We start from the raw sequence: 11,831 nt of genomic DNA, 5'->3' as shown, positions 1-11,831 counted from the left end.
ATAATCGATACTCTGATATTTTTGATTCAAGAAATCTGCAAATCTGGCATCACTGATTCTCGGCTTTTTATGTGTTGCTGGGAAAGAGATACAAGGAGAGAGAGAGAGCGCGGGAGTTTAGATGTAAACAAATTTAATTCAGTTCACAATAGAATTCAATCACAAAAATAGCTGTTTTCACTATTGTGAATGAAGCTTATATAGTGAATTGCTCTTTAATAGATCCTTTACATCTACAGATAAAAGGCCATAATTCAATGGCCATATAATTCTTTACCAGAACAAAAAAAATGCATTGACAGTAGAATTTTCAGATTGTTATACATTGTAGGGTAAGTGAGAAAAACTAATAATTTAACCATTTTATGCACCACGATGATAATTTTATTTGAACATAACGCTTTAATTTGATAAAAAAAAACGCACTTGCATTTCTTAAAGTGCATTAAAACTGCAACTCTGCAAACAAATCTCACAAAAGCAACGCGCAAAAGTTAAACAATTTTTAACTTTGACGATTGAAGTCGATCGTCATTTTGTGTTTCCATACGTGAAATAGTATTTTAAGGCGTCAAAGCTAAAAATTGATCCAATACTTAGACCAGTACCGGGTAGACCCGGTCCTTAGAGACTGGATAAACCATATGCTAAGGAACAGATGGATAAATTGTGTGTCCCATGGCATAAATATAAGGGAGAAAGTTGCACAGGGAACGACACGGGGGTATTTTATCGCCACTCCTATGGGTGACCACTACTTTCTTCTCGGAAAGTAACGCGAACGCGTCGAGTGTGAACATCTTTACCGACAGTGAAATTGCCATAAGGGCAATAACAACCAGGACGGTAAGGTCACGAACAGTCTTGCAGTGTAAGGAGATTAACGCCGGTTAATCTCCTTACACTGCAAATCCGGATTGTTTGGGTGCCGGACCATAACAGAGTAAGGAGAAATGAAAGGGCAGACGATTTGGCGGTGAAGGCCAGAGGACTGCCGTCAATAAACTTGGTTAGCCCGAAGCCTTTCGGGTCGACGCAGTCCGAGTTAAGGGAGTGGGCGACGAATGCGCATGCAACATTGGGGAACAGCGAAACGGTCGGTAGGATGGCGAAAATCCTATGGGGGGATCCAGTATAGCTATTGGTATCATAACGGGCAACATAGGATTACGAGCTCACTTATGTTATTGTTGTAGCAGTGTGTTGTACACCGAGACGGCAGCCCTTGCCGATGGAGGATCCCATCGGGTCAATCCGGTACGTACAACCGGCTGCCATGGCATTGGGAACTCACTTATGTACAATCGGTGCGGCAAGTGATAACATGTGTAGGGCATGTGGGGAAGATGATGAGACGTTGGAGCATTTCCTTTGCCATTGCCCGTCTTTCGCGTCTAACAGATACTGGCACTTAGGTGGAGACACAATACCAGACATGAACCAACTTAGGGGAGTGGTATTGATAACAATTAAGGATTTTGTAAGTAGCACGGAATTCCTAAATTAAAATGTTCTTTTTCGAGGTTACTTTATAGTTTTTAGAGCGCACAACAAGCCGATTACTGGTTTAGGGGTATGTCCATAGTGGCATGGGGCGGATTGCAGATATTAATTCGCCCCATGCGGCTATGGACATACACCTAAGCCAGTAATCGGCTTGTTGTGCGCTCTAAAAACTATAAAGTAACCTCGAAAAAGAATATTTTAAGTTAGGAATTCCTTGCTACTTACAAAATCCTTAATTGTTTTCAATACCACTCCCCTCTTTTTAACCTAACCTACTGCGGACATCGAGGTCGTATCATATGCGACAGTATGGTCATAGAGACCTGAATCCTACGTTGTGATGCACACCGACCGATAAGTGAATGTTAGAGTCGATGGCGTCATGATTCCGACCATATTTGACATCCCCAATTGGATGACTGGATTGGATTGAATTGTTATTGGATTGAAAGTTATTTGGGAGTAATAATAGTTGCTTTAGACGATATATTGGCTACAAATTATACTTTTTTTCAACCCATCCCGCTTGTCTGGGTGACTCATGAGCACTACAATATAATCCCTTTTTAACATATCCCCATTATGTCATTTTTCAGAGTAGCCGTAGACCGTAGTATATCTTTTCAATTTTATATAATTAAAAACAAATTAAAACCATATCCAATTCATTCCAACCTGAATTCTCTTCATGTTATTATTGGGTTGCCCAAAAAGTAATTGCGGATTTTTCATATAGTTGGCGTTGACAAATTTTTTCACAGCTTGTGACTCTGTAATTGCATTCTTTCATCTGTCAGTTATCAGCTGTTACTTTAGCTTGCTTTAGAAAAAAAGTGTAAAAAAAAGTATATTTGATTAAAGTTCATTCTAAGTTTTATTAAAAATGATTTTACTTTCTTTTAAAAAATCCACAATTACTTTTTGGGCAACCCATAATTAAAAACAAATTAAGACCATATCCGATTCATTCCAACCCGAATACTCTTCATGTTATTAAAATCAAGAATGATTAACTTTCTATTATCTTGATGGCACACTCACAAGTCAAACACTACATTGTAATCAATATTTTCTTTAGGAATATTTTTTCAGCATATTTAGGTATAAAGGGTGGTACTATGTTCGATTTTCGCCAAATTTTTTCGTGATTACTTCTTTTAGATAAAAGATTTTGAAACAAAAAAGAAAACTTGCTGATTTTATTTTGTATGACATTCCCCCATATCTTAAAAGAGACAATATTGCAAATGCAAATTTTGCCCATGAACATTCCACTCAGGAACAGGGGCAATATTAATAGAAATATTATGTTATTCGCGAAAAATATGTGTTTTCTACTGTGAAAAACGAACATAGTTCCAGCCATAAGTTCAAAAAGAGCAATCTCAAACCCCACCACAAGTAAAAATTTCACTTTCACTAATCACAAATTTACAGATGAAATGGATTTATATGTATTTTATAATGCACCCTTGAATTGGAGCAGAGTTAACCGAGCAAAATACGCATGTTGACTATTGATCGAAAGAAATTTAATAAATGTTTTTCCCTTTCTATAATATAATGGCTTATGATATCATAATAATATTTAAGATATAATGGATGCAAACAAAATCCTACTTTTGTACAAAAGTATACAGTGAGTGCCTAAACAAATCAGACACAAAACGAACAAAAAGCAATAAAAATAAAAAGGCCAAAAGCAATCAAACTGTTATGAGGGTTAGTCCTTCTTTAGGATAACCCTACCAGAGACTTAATTAGCGTGAGGGTAGAAATCTAAGGAACTTTCAATAGGATTGTTAAACTTCGAGCTTAGGAGTTTATGCAAATTTATGTTCTATGATTGATTTGAAGCTTTCTTTTTTTCTTTTCATCATTCACATACATTAAACAAAGAACCATATGTACTGCAAAACAATACACAAGGAAGTTTTGTTCATGTGTATATACACTCATAAAGGGAAACAGCATGTACCCCAATGAGGAAGGATTAATCATCGTCAATCACTTTGTGAAAAAATTTCAATTCCTTTCGAAATTAATTTATTTACATAAAACTGGGACAAGGGAAAATCACACAGCCGATGGAAATGCAAAAACACATAAAGCCTGTTTAAATAAAAAATGTGTACAAAATTTATTATTAAACAAGCAAAAAGGAATTAAGTTTGCCCGGGGCAGAACTTTGGATACCCACAACCTTTTGTCGCAATCCGGTGAAAATTGGATAACTTGTGTACCCAAAATCGGCACGGATAAGTCACTATTGAATTTTGTATTTCAAATATCAACAAAATCGGTTAATAAATAAAGCTTTTATGAGCTTCAGACCCTTAATCGGCATATCGGTATAGAAGACAGCTATATATAAATACAGTCCAGTCCGAACCATATTTGGGACGGATGTCGGGATACTTAAAACTAACCTTTATTTCAAATTTCTTCAAAATCGGATAAAAAATAAAGATTTTATGGGCTTCAGACGATTTGTCGGCGAGTAATATCGGGTAACAAATGCAGCTTTTTTGAGCTTCAGATCCTTAATCGGCATATCAGTCTATATGACAGCTATATCTAAATACAGTCCGATCTGAACAATATTTTTGGGACTGATGTCGGGAAACCTAAACCTAACCACTGTTTTAAATTTCAGCGAAATTGGGTAATAAATAGAGCTATTATGGGCTTCTGACCCTTTATCGGCAGATCGGTCTATATGGCAGCTATATCTAAATATAGTCCGGTTTAATTCATATTAAGATCAGATGTAGGGAGGCCTAAAACTACTCATTGCTTCAAATTTCATCGAAATCGGATAAAAAATAAAGCTTTTATGGGCTTCATACCCTAGATCGGAATATCAGTCTATATGACAGCTATATCTACATGCAGTCCGAGTCCATATTTTTGAGACTGATGTCGGGAAACCTAAACTACCCTCTGTTTCAAATTTCTGCGAAATCGGGTAATAAATAAAGCTTTTATGAGCTTCAGACCCTTTATCGGCAGATCGGTATATATGGAAGCTATATCTATTGGGTTGCCCAAAAAGTAATTGCGGATTTTTTAAAAGAAAGTAAATGCATTTTTAATAAAACTTAGAATGAACTTTAATCAAATATACTTTTTTTACACTTTTTTTCTAAAGCAAGCTAAAAGTAACAGCTGATAACTGACAGAAGAAAGAATGCAATTACAGAGTCACAAGCTGTGAAAAAATTTGTCAACCCCAACTATATGAAAAATCCGCAATTACTTTTTGGGCAACCCAATAAGTAAAGTAACACCGTAACCCCTAGACCTCCATGGTTTTGTTCTGCACTCTTAAAGAATACACAGAAACGACAAGAAGTCAATTAGTTTTAAGTTATCCCCGTCGATTTTTTCATAGTATATCTATGTTTGAAAAACCTACCAAAAATTGAGGTCAGCCTACCAAGCTACCAAAAGAATAAAAACCTACAAATTTTGGTAGGAACCAAAAACGGCAACACTGCTGACGACGACACAAATAATTTCCGGTCCAACGGGAATGGTTGTCTGGAGTGACGATGTTACTAAAAGAACGTGTTATACCTGACTGTATCCAGTGTCTTTAACAGGTTGAGGACACGGTGACTGCCTCATAGACGCATAGAGCGGGTTAACCAGATTGAGATCTGAAGTGGTGGCGTACAGAGTATTGTCGTGCTATGAACGACGCTGCGAGCTACCGGGCGCGCCCAGAGGTTGTGGATAATAGAATGCTTCATACAGAGTAGCTGCAACGGAAGTCGCGGACAACCAGCTGTATCGAGCGGAGTCTCAGTGAGAGGCGGGGCGGCACCGGCTCTTGCATAAATACTGAGTGCATATGATCGCCTTTAAATAACCAAAGGCCACCCTGTTGCCGCGGCGATGGGTCCTTTGGACCGGAACGAGCTTACTTATCTAGAGGAGCATGATGAGATTCGCCACCTCCACATGCATATGTGGTTACAACAACAGCAGCTTTCTACTATTTATAACTTAGTGTTATCACCCAATTATGAATTTCTTCCCAATGTCTGATATCTGCTTTCCTTTATGCCTTAAAAATAACCATTCAATTACCTGCTAAGACTGATTTGCTTACTCATGAGTAACAATGGTCACCAGTTTATAAACATACATATCAATACATATCTTTCGTAACAATGATGTTTTTGGGATTTTCAAGTCCTCCAAAATATTATTGAGTTTTCATTAATGTTTCACAATCCAAAAACGTCATTTAAACACAAATTAATGCTAAATTACATCCACTCTTCCCTCCAATTGGTAGCACTAGTTCGTCCCACAAAATAGTGTCGAATGTTTTAAGCTTCATAACCATCGGGCAAAGCATTGGTGTGTGGGTTATGGAACAAGGATTTGTTGCCCTCACCCCAGGGGAAACGCTTATCGCGCTTGGCCAAGTATTCGTATTTAACGAATTCAGGACGGGGCTTGTGATGATCTTCTTGATGGCCCAAGTAGGCGTTCAGCATGCACAAACCAACAGCTGGGATGGCAACGAAGAAGGTCATACGTTTCCACAATTTATAGCCACCTGCAAAAAGTATATGTCTCACATTAATTCACAAATATTGGCTAAGAGAAAATTAACATTTTTTGCAAATCCTGCAAAGTTTTTCGTATACATTACATAACCTCCTTAACCTTACATTGTCAGAGTTCCAACTAACATGAAAAACGTTTTAACCCCAATTTAATGAATGTAAACCCAATTACCTGAGTGTTCACCAGCTGTGGCAGCATGGCCAGAAGATCTTTGGGCAGTAGTCGCAATTTGGCGACGAATAATTTGGGAAAGAATAGCAGACATTTTCCTTCAATGGAGTTTTATGTTCGATCAAATGAAAAATATCCCTTCAATGCAAATGTCTGACATAAACTTTGACACTTTAAAGCGAAATGTCAAACTGATAAGGGCATTGCCAAGCGCATGAAAATATAGCCACCTAAATAAACGCCTACAGCGGTTGCGGTTACGTATGCGTGACATGGTGAATTAAGGCTCTCGTCAGCTGATTTTATAAAGGGAATAGATGATCGAGCCATTAAATATGAATTTAAAGAGCAGTATGAACGGGGTTTTAGCCTTAAGCGGAGAATTCTGTTCAGCTCTTCAGGCTCCATTTGACCAGTTATATTGCCCCTCTAATTCTGATTATGGACTGATTTGCTGATCTTTTAAGTATGACTTCAGATATCAAACTGAAGAGAGACTCTTATGCGATCTTTGATGGCATTGATGCTGATGCTAAAGGCACTATTTTGACTGATTTTGACAGATAGTGCATTCAATATTTTGTTGTTGGGCAACTGCCACTATTTGTAAATGAATATATCTTGGTACTACTTTTCCGCCGACGTTCGGCCGACAGCATTCCGCTCGAAAAACTGAACAAAATACTCAGCTTTAAAGGAAAACAAGTCATTTTCAGAGCATTACAAAGGAAAACGAGTCTTTTGCTCAAAAAAGCTTTGATCTGAACATAGTATAAAATTTATAAATCAATCCTTCCAAATTTTGGTAGACAAAGCCCAAAACGGAAACTCTGATAAATAATTAGGCCAGCTAATCATTTTTTAATACAAAATGTTGCATTCTGGTTGAGAGACGCAAGTCAGACTATAGATTGCTTTTTGAATTTTTTCATTTCACCACTAAACCTTTAATGTCGTCATCCGTGCGTTTGAGGGTTAAGAGTAAATGGCGACCCTGTTTTGTTTGACATTAAACGTCACATCTCACACTTGCCACAATATAGAGGAAGACAGTTTTTCTTTAGAAATTTTGTCTTCGTGTGCAAAAATAAAAAATTATATATTAAAGGTAAGTTTTTACTTATGAAGAAAATAGTATAAGTAAGGAAACAATGAAATGTATTGCTATAAGCTATGATTAACCCCAAAAAACAACAGAGCATTGGCAAATATCATATTGACTCTATTGTTTTCGGGTCATTGGCATAATGGAGGCCAAAATTTAATTTGTTTACTGGTTCTTTTAATAATGCCTACAAATTAGGATATCGACGATGAAGGTATTATGGTTATGCTAGTTTGCTTCCTTCAAGCATGTAGCCAATGTTCCTAATTTCTTAACATTTCATTTAAGCCCTGCATTGTGAAGTCATCCAATAAGAAACGTAAACGACGTCAACAGTCTCGAACTATGAATCCAGGGGAAGTAACCACGACTGAAATAAACACGGAAATTCAACTAGAGGTTAAGCTAGAAACAGAATCCATAGTAAAAGTTGAAACCATTAAAAGTCCCAACAATAAGACATCTACAACTCCGAACCAAAACACTCTGCCACATCAAAGTCCTGGTTCAAGGGATACTGAAAAGAGTCGGGAGGAAATAAAAGCGGAGCGAGAAGCTAAAAAATTGGCAAAACAGGCGAAGAAAACGAAAAATACGTCAACGGCAGTAGAAACTAATAAGGCGCCAGTGTCCGTGCCACAAAGTGTCACACCCGATAATAGCATGGAATCAAAGGATGCAGAAAAATCCAGGGAACAAATAAAGGCTGAACGAGAGGCAAAGAAATTGGCCAAACAAGCTGCAAAAGCATCTAAATCAGCCGGTACCACTGCGACAGTGGAAAATGTTACCGGTCAAATGTCAAAAGCAAAGCTTAACGAGGAAGCAACACAAACGAAAGCTACGAGTATGGAAGAAAGTGCCGCATCTCAAGGAGATAAGGTAAGATTTTTCTATTCCTTTTAGGCAAATCTTTGGTATGTACAGGGTTTTTTTTTATAAGAGCAGTCGGTTTTGGATATCAATGAAATTCTTTTTGTTCCTGTAAAAGTTCCTTCTATGCCATTATGTATGTAATACGATTTGTTTTTGCACGGCCACGCACTCTTGCAGAAGTTCAGATGCCGAACCCAATTTCCGACGGCTTTCAAGCATAAATCGGCCAATACTGGTGCAATTTCGCGTTCGATATTCGTCATCGCTGGCTTGTTGGCATAGACTACAGACTTGACGTAGCCCCACAGAAAATAGTCTAACGGGGTCAAATCGCATTACCGAGGCAGCCAATCGACTGGACTATTTCCTGAGACAGCTCGTTCTCCAAGTTTGGTATCCAATAAATTGATTGTGACATTCTCTGTGTGGTTTTACGCGACGTCCTGTTAGAACCACATGTCCTCCAAGTCCATATCATCCAATGTGGGCCAAAAATACTCTATTATCATTGAACGGTAGCGATTCCCATTCACAGTAACGTGCGGGTTTTGTTCATCAATTAAGAAGTACGGCTCAATGACGCCATATAATGACTCATGGATTACGTGTTGGTTGCTGTCTTACCAATAACCCATATTTTGCTTATTGACGAAGCCATTCAGCTGGAAACGAGCCTTGGACGTAGCGCTCTTAACGTTGAAATTCGGTTGTAAAATTGAAAATTTTGTCCATGAACATTCCACTAAGGAACAGGAGCTAGTACGGCACCTCTTTGGAGAAATGACAAACCTTACTGAAGAGAAATGTCAAAAGAGCGGCAAAATATATGGCGTCGTTTTCTGTCCCTATCGATCTATTTTTGTAGGCAATTTCACCATGAGGCAAGGATATAGCCAAAATGAATGCTATGGAAAGTTCGCAGAGAGTTTTTCTGGTGTTCTAGTCGGGATTTTAACCCAAGAGTTCAGCGTCAAAGATAGACATGCTGATCTAAGAGTTTCATTGGCTTTCAATGACCGACTCATGATTTTGACGTCGTCGGCATAGATATTCTGAAACTTTGTTTTGTGTTCAATGAAAAATGTCGTACTTATTTGGAGCATACTAAACTCAAACATGGACTGAAGAACATTTCAAAGTGTAGGATTCTCTAGTCCATCGTCAGTGTCGATCTGTTTCTCTTTTGACTCGTTATTGTTGTAGCAGTGTGTTGTACACTGTGGCAGCAGCCCTTGCCGATGAAGGACTCCATCCGGTCAAGAGACTTCTTCTATCTTGTTGTTTTAGCTAAATATTTGTATGTCGAGGTTGGAGGCCAACTTGGCGCAGAGGTTAGCATGCCCCAGTACCTTAGTGGAATGTTCATGGGCAAATTTGCATTTGGAGCTTGCTATTCTCGTCAAAGCTCCTTTAGGTGAGCAAGCTTCTTCTGCTCTATAGAACCAATCGCAGCGGGAACCTATCGAACACCACTGACACTCGGTATTCAACAAGAGCCGGTGCAGCCGGGCCCCTCACCTAGACTCTCCATACGATTGCCTGCGGCTGTAATTGCAGTTACTCCGTAGTCTAATCATCGCGTATGCCATCTATACAGTTTTTGCAGACAAGAAGATGGAAACTCCTCATCATCGTATCGCCTCCGACATTTTAAGAGCATACTTCTTTTGAAATATGAATTCTAATGTGATATTGCAATATTTATGCTTATTTTATAATTTATTTGTGTGAACATTTATCTTTACTTCCAGAAAAAGCCAGCGCTAACAAAAGCCGAACGACGCGCCATCCAAGAAGCCCAGAGAGCAGCTAAAGCCCAGGCTCAAGCACCACAAAAGGTAGCAGGCAACAAAAGCGTTCCAGCGGCTCCCAAACCTCCCTCCTCAAAAACAACACCGTCTACCAAAACTTCGAAAACCGAAAAAATATCTCCAGCCAAGGCTGCTGTCAGTAGTCCCAAACGCGCCGCCAGTACTTCCCCTGTTAAAAGTGTACGCTTTAACGATGGAAATGTTAAACTGTTTAGTCATTTGGAAAGACCAGCAACAAATGTCAATCTTTTTGTAAATAATCCACAAATACATCCTACCGTAGCAAGATTGGGCGAGCAGTACGCGAAAAGGGCTATTGTGGGTTCCAATGCTAGGTGTATGGCCTTCTTGAATGCCATGAAGATGGTAAGTTTGACTCAAATTTTTCATTGCTTTTATTAGTAAGGCAAAAACTGGTTCTCTTTTAAGGTTGTGCAAGATTTTGAAACACCTCCCAAAAAGGAATTTGCTCGTAGCTTGGAGTCGCTTTTAAGCAATTGTGTGGATTATTTGCAAAAGTGTCGCACCTTGGCGGTATCGGTGATAAATGCCTACAAAAATCTTAAACAAGTGCTGATGCAACTGCCCAACGATCAACCAGAATCAGAAGTAAATATTTTAAATGAAATCGGTGTTGACAATATGGGTTTAAAAAACTTTTTTTCTATGCCAGTTAAAGGAAAAGTTATTCACATTTATTGATACTTACATTGAAAACCAAATTGGAAAAGCAGCCCAAGCCATCAATTCCATGATGCAGAAGAAGATTAACAATGGCGACGTTATACTTACATTTGGATGGTATGTGGAGTTTATGGAGTTGAATAAAAAACTTCAATTTATCTATTTTGTCATATCTTTCAGTTCTTCTTTAATCTCATTCATTTGCGAAGAGGCACAAGCACGCAAAGTAGATTTTCGTGTCATTGTTGTGGACTCAAGGCCCTTCTGTGAAGGTCAAGAGTTATTAAGGCGTCTAACTGCCAAAGAGATACCCTGCACATATGTTCTAATCAATGCCGTGAGTTTTGTGATGCCTGAGGTTACCAAAGTATTGTTGGGAGCACATGCCTTACTGGCTAATGGATATGTTATGGCTCGAACTGGCACAGCTCAGGTGGCTTTGGTAGCACGTTCCTTCAATGTACCCGTCTTGGTCTGCTGTGAAACACACAAATTCAGCGAACGTTTCCAAACGGACGCTATCGTTTACAACGAACTGGGAAATCCTGATGATATTGTGGTCGATGACAAATGTTGTCTATCAAATTGGCAAGCCAAACATAAGATGTCACCATTGAATTTGAACTACGACATTACACCACCTGAACTAGTAACAGCGGTGGTAACAGAAGTTTCTGTCTTACCTTGCACCAGCGTACCCGTTATATTGCGTATGAAACCCGACTGGTCCATTGGTTAACGGGAGGCGGTACTATTGAGAACAAAATATGAAACAACTTGGAGTGCAACATAAAGCTTGGCTTCATTTGAAATGTTGCCGCAGGTTATTTAATATATTCACAATGTGTTGGAATTCAGTGCTACAATTTTGTTACTTTTCTTTTTTATACAAAAATAAAGCTTTTGACAAATTGAAAAAGAGTCAAAGCAATAATTGGGTACACAAAAAAGGGATTTTTTATTATGTCAGCATTGTAGTCTTCTGATATTTTACTTAAAATCTCAAGAATACTTAACAACTAAGTAGACAACTCAGTTCTATAAATGATATGAATGAAATGATTTTTGAAGTACGTTTGAAATCTTGAGGATGT

General features: G+C 38.4%; 2 protein-coding genes across 3 annotated transcripts; one reads left to right on the top strand and one right to left on the bottom strand.

Annotated features, from left to right (window-relative positions):
* Nucleotides 1–5,685: 5,685 nt before the first annotated feature.
* LOC106085443 (cytochrome c oxidase subunit 6A, mitochondrial) lies at nucleotides 5,686–6,434 on the bottom strand. Its single transcript, XM_013249695.2, has 2 exons — nucleotides 6,262–6,434; nucleotides 5,686–6,079 (listed from the first exon to the last, which is right to left on the bottom strand). Exons 1-2 carry the CDS (start codon nucleotides 6,353–6,355, stop codon nucleotides 5,847–5,849), a joined length of 327 nt encoding a protein of 108 aa, XP_013105149.1. The 5' UTR covers nucleotides 6,356–6,434; the 3' UTR covers nucleotides 5,686–5,846.
* Nucleotides 6,435–7,282: 848 nt separating this feature from the next.
* On the top strand, nucleotides 7,283–11,656 carry LOC106085442 (translation initiation factor eIF-2B subunit delta). Of its 2 annotated transcripts, none has more exons than XM_013249693.2 (6): nucleotides 7,283–7,369; nucleotides 7,655–8,248; nucleotides 9,994–10,419; nucleotides 10,483–10,662; nucleotides 10,727–10,854; nucleotides 10,918–11,656. In XM_013249693.2, exons 2-6 carry the CDS (start codon nucleotides 7,712–7,714, stop codon nucleotides 11,474–11,476), a joined length of 1,830 nt encoding a protein of 609 aa, XP_013105147.1. In that variant the 5' UTR covers nucleotides 7,283–7,369; nucleotides 7,655–7,711; the 3' UTR covers nucleotides 11,477–11,656. The 2 variants fall into 2 exon arrangements, with proteins under 2 accessions (XP_013105147.1, XP_013105146.1); XM_013249692.2 differs by lacking the exon at nucleotides 7,283–7,369 and adding an exon at nucleotides 7,565–7,580.
* The last annotated feature ends 175 nt before the right edge of the window (nucleotides 11,657–11,831 follow it).

This window comes from Stomoxys calcitrans, chromosome 5 (genome assembly GCF_963082655.1).
Source record: "Stomoxys calcitrans chromosome 5, idStoCalc2.1, whole genome shotgun sequence".
Lineage (NCBI taxonomy): Eukaryota > Metazoa > Arthropoda > Insecta > Diptera > Muscidae > Stomoxys > Stomoxys calcitrans.
This window is presented reverse-complemented; position numbering and strand designations above follow the sequence as displayed.

What these genes read in the sequence shown, in the direction of transcription:
- LOC106085443 (XM_013249695.2), bottom strand. Translation starts at nt 6,355, where the DNA reads ATGTCTGCTATTCTTTCCCAAATTATTCGTCGCCAAATTGCGACTACT. An exon ending in CACAGCTGGTGAACACTCAG is followed by an intron (nt 6,080 to 6,261) that starts GTAATTGGGTTT and finishes TACTTTTTGCAG; the next exon opens with GTGGCTATAAATTGTGGAAA.
- LOC106085442 (XM_013249692.2), top strand. An exon ending in CCGCATCTCAAGGAGATAAG is followed by an intron (nt 8,249 to 9,993) that starts GTAAGATTTTTC and finishes CTTTACTTCCAG; the next exon opens with AAAAAGCCAGCGCTAACAAA. An exon ending in GTTATACTTACATTTGGATG is followed by an intron (nt 10,855 to 10,917) that starts GTATGTGGAGTT and finishes CATATCTTTCAG; the next exon opens with TTCTTCTTTAATCTCATTCA.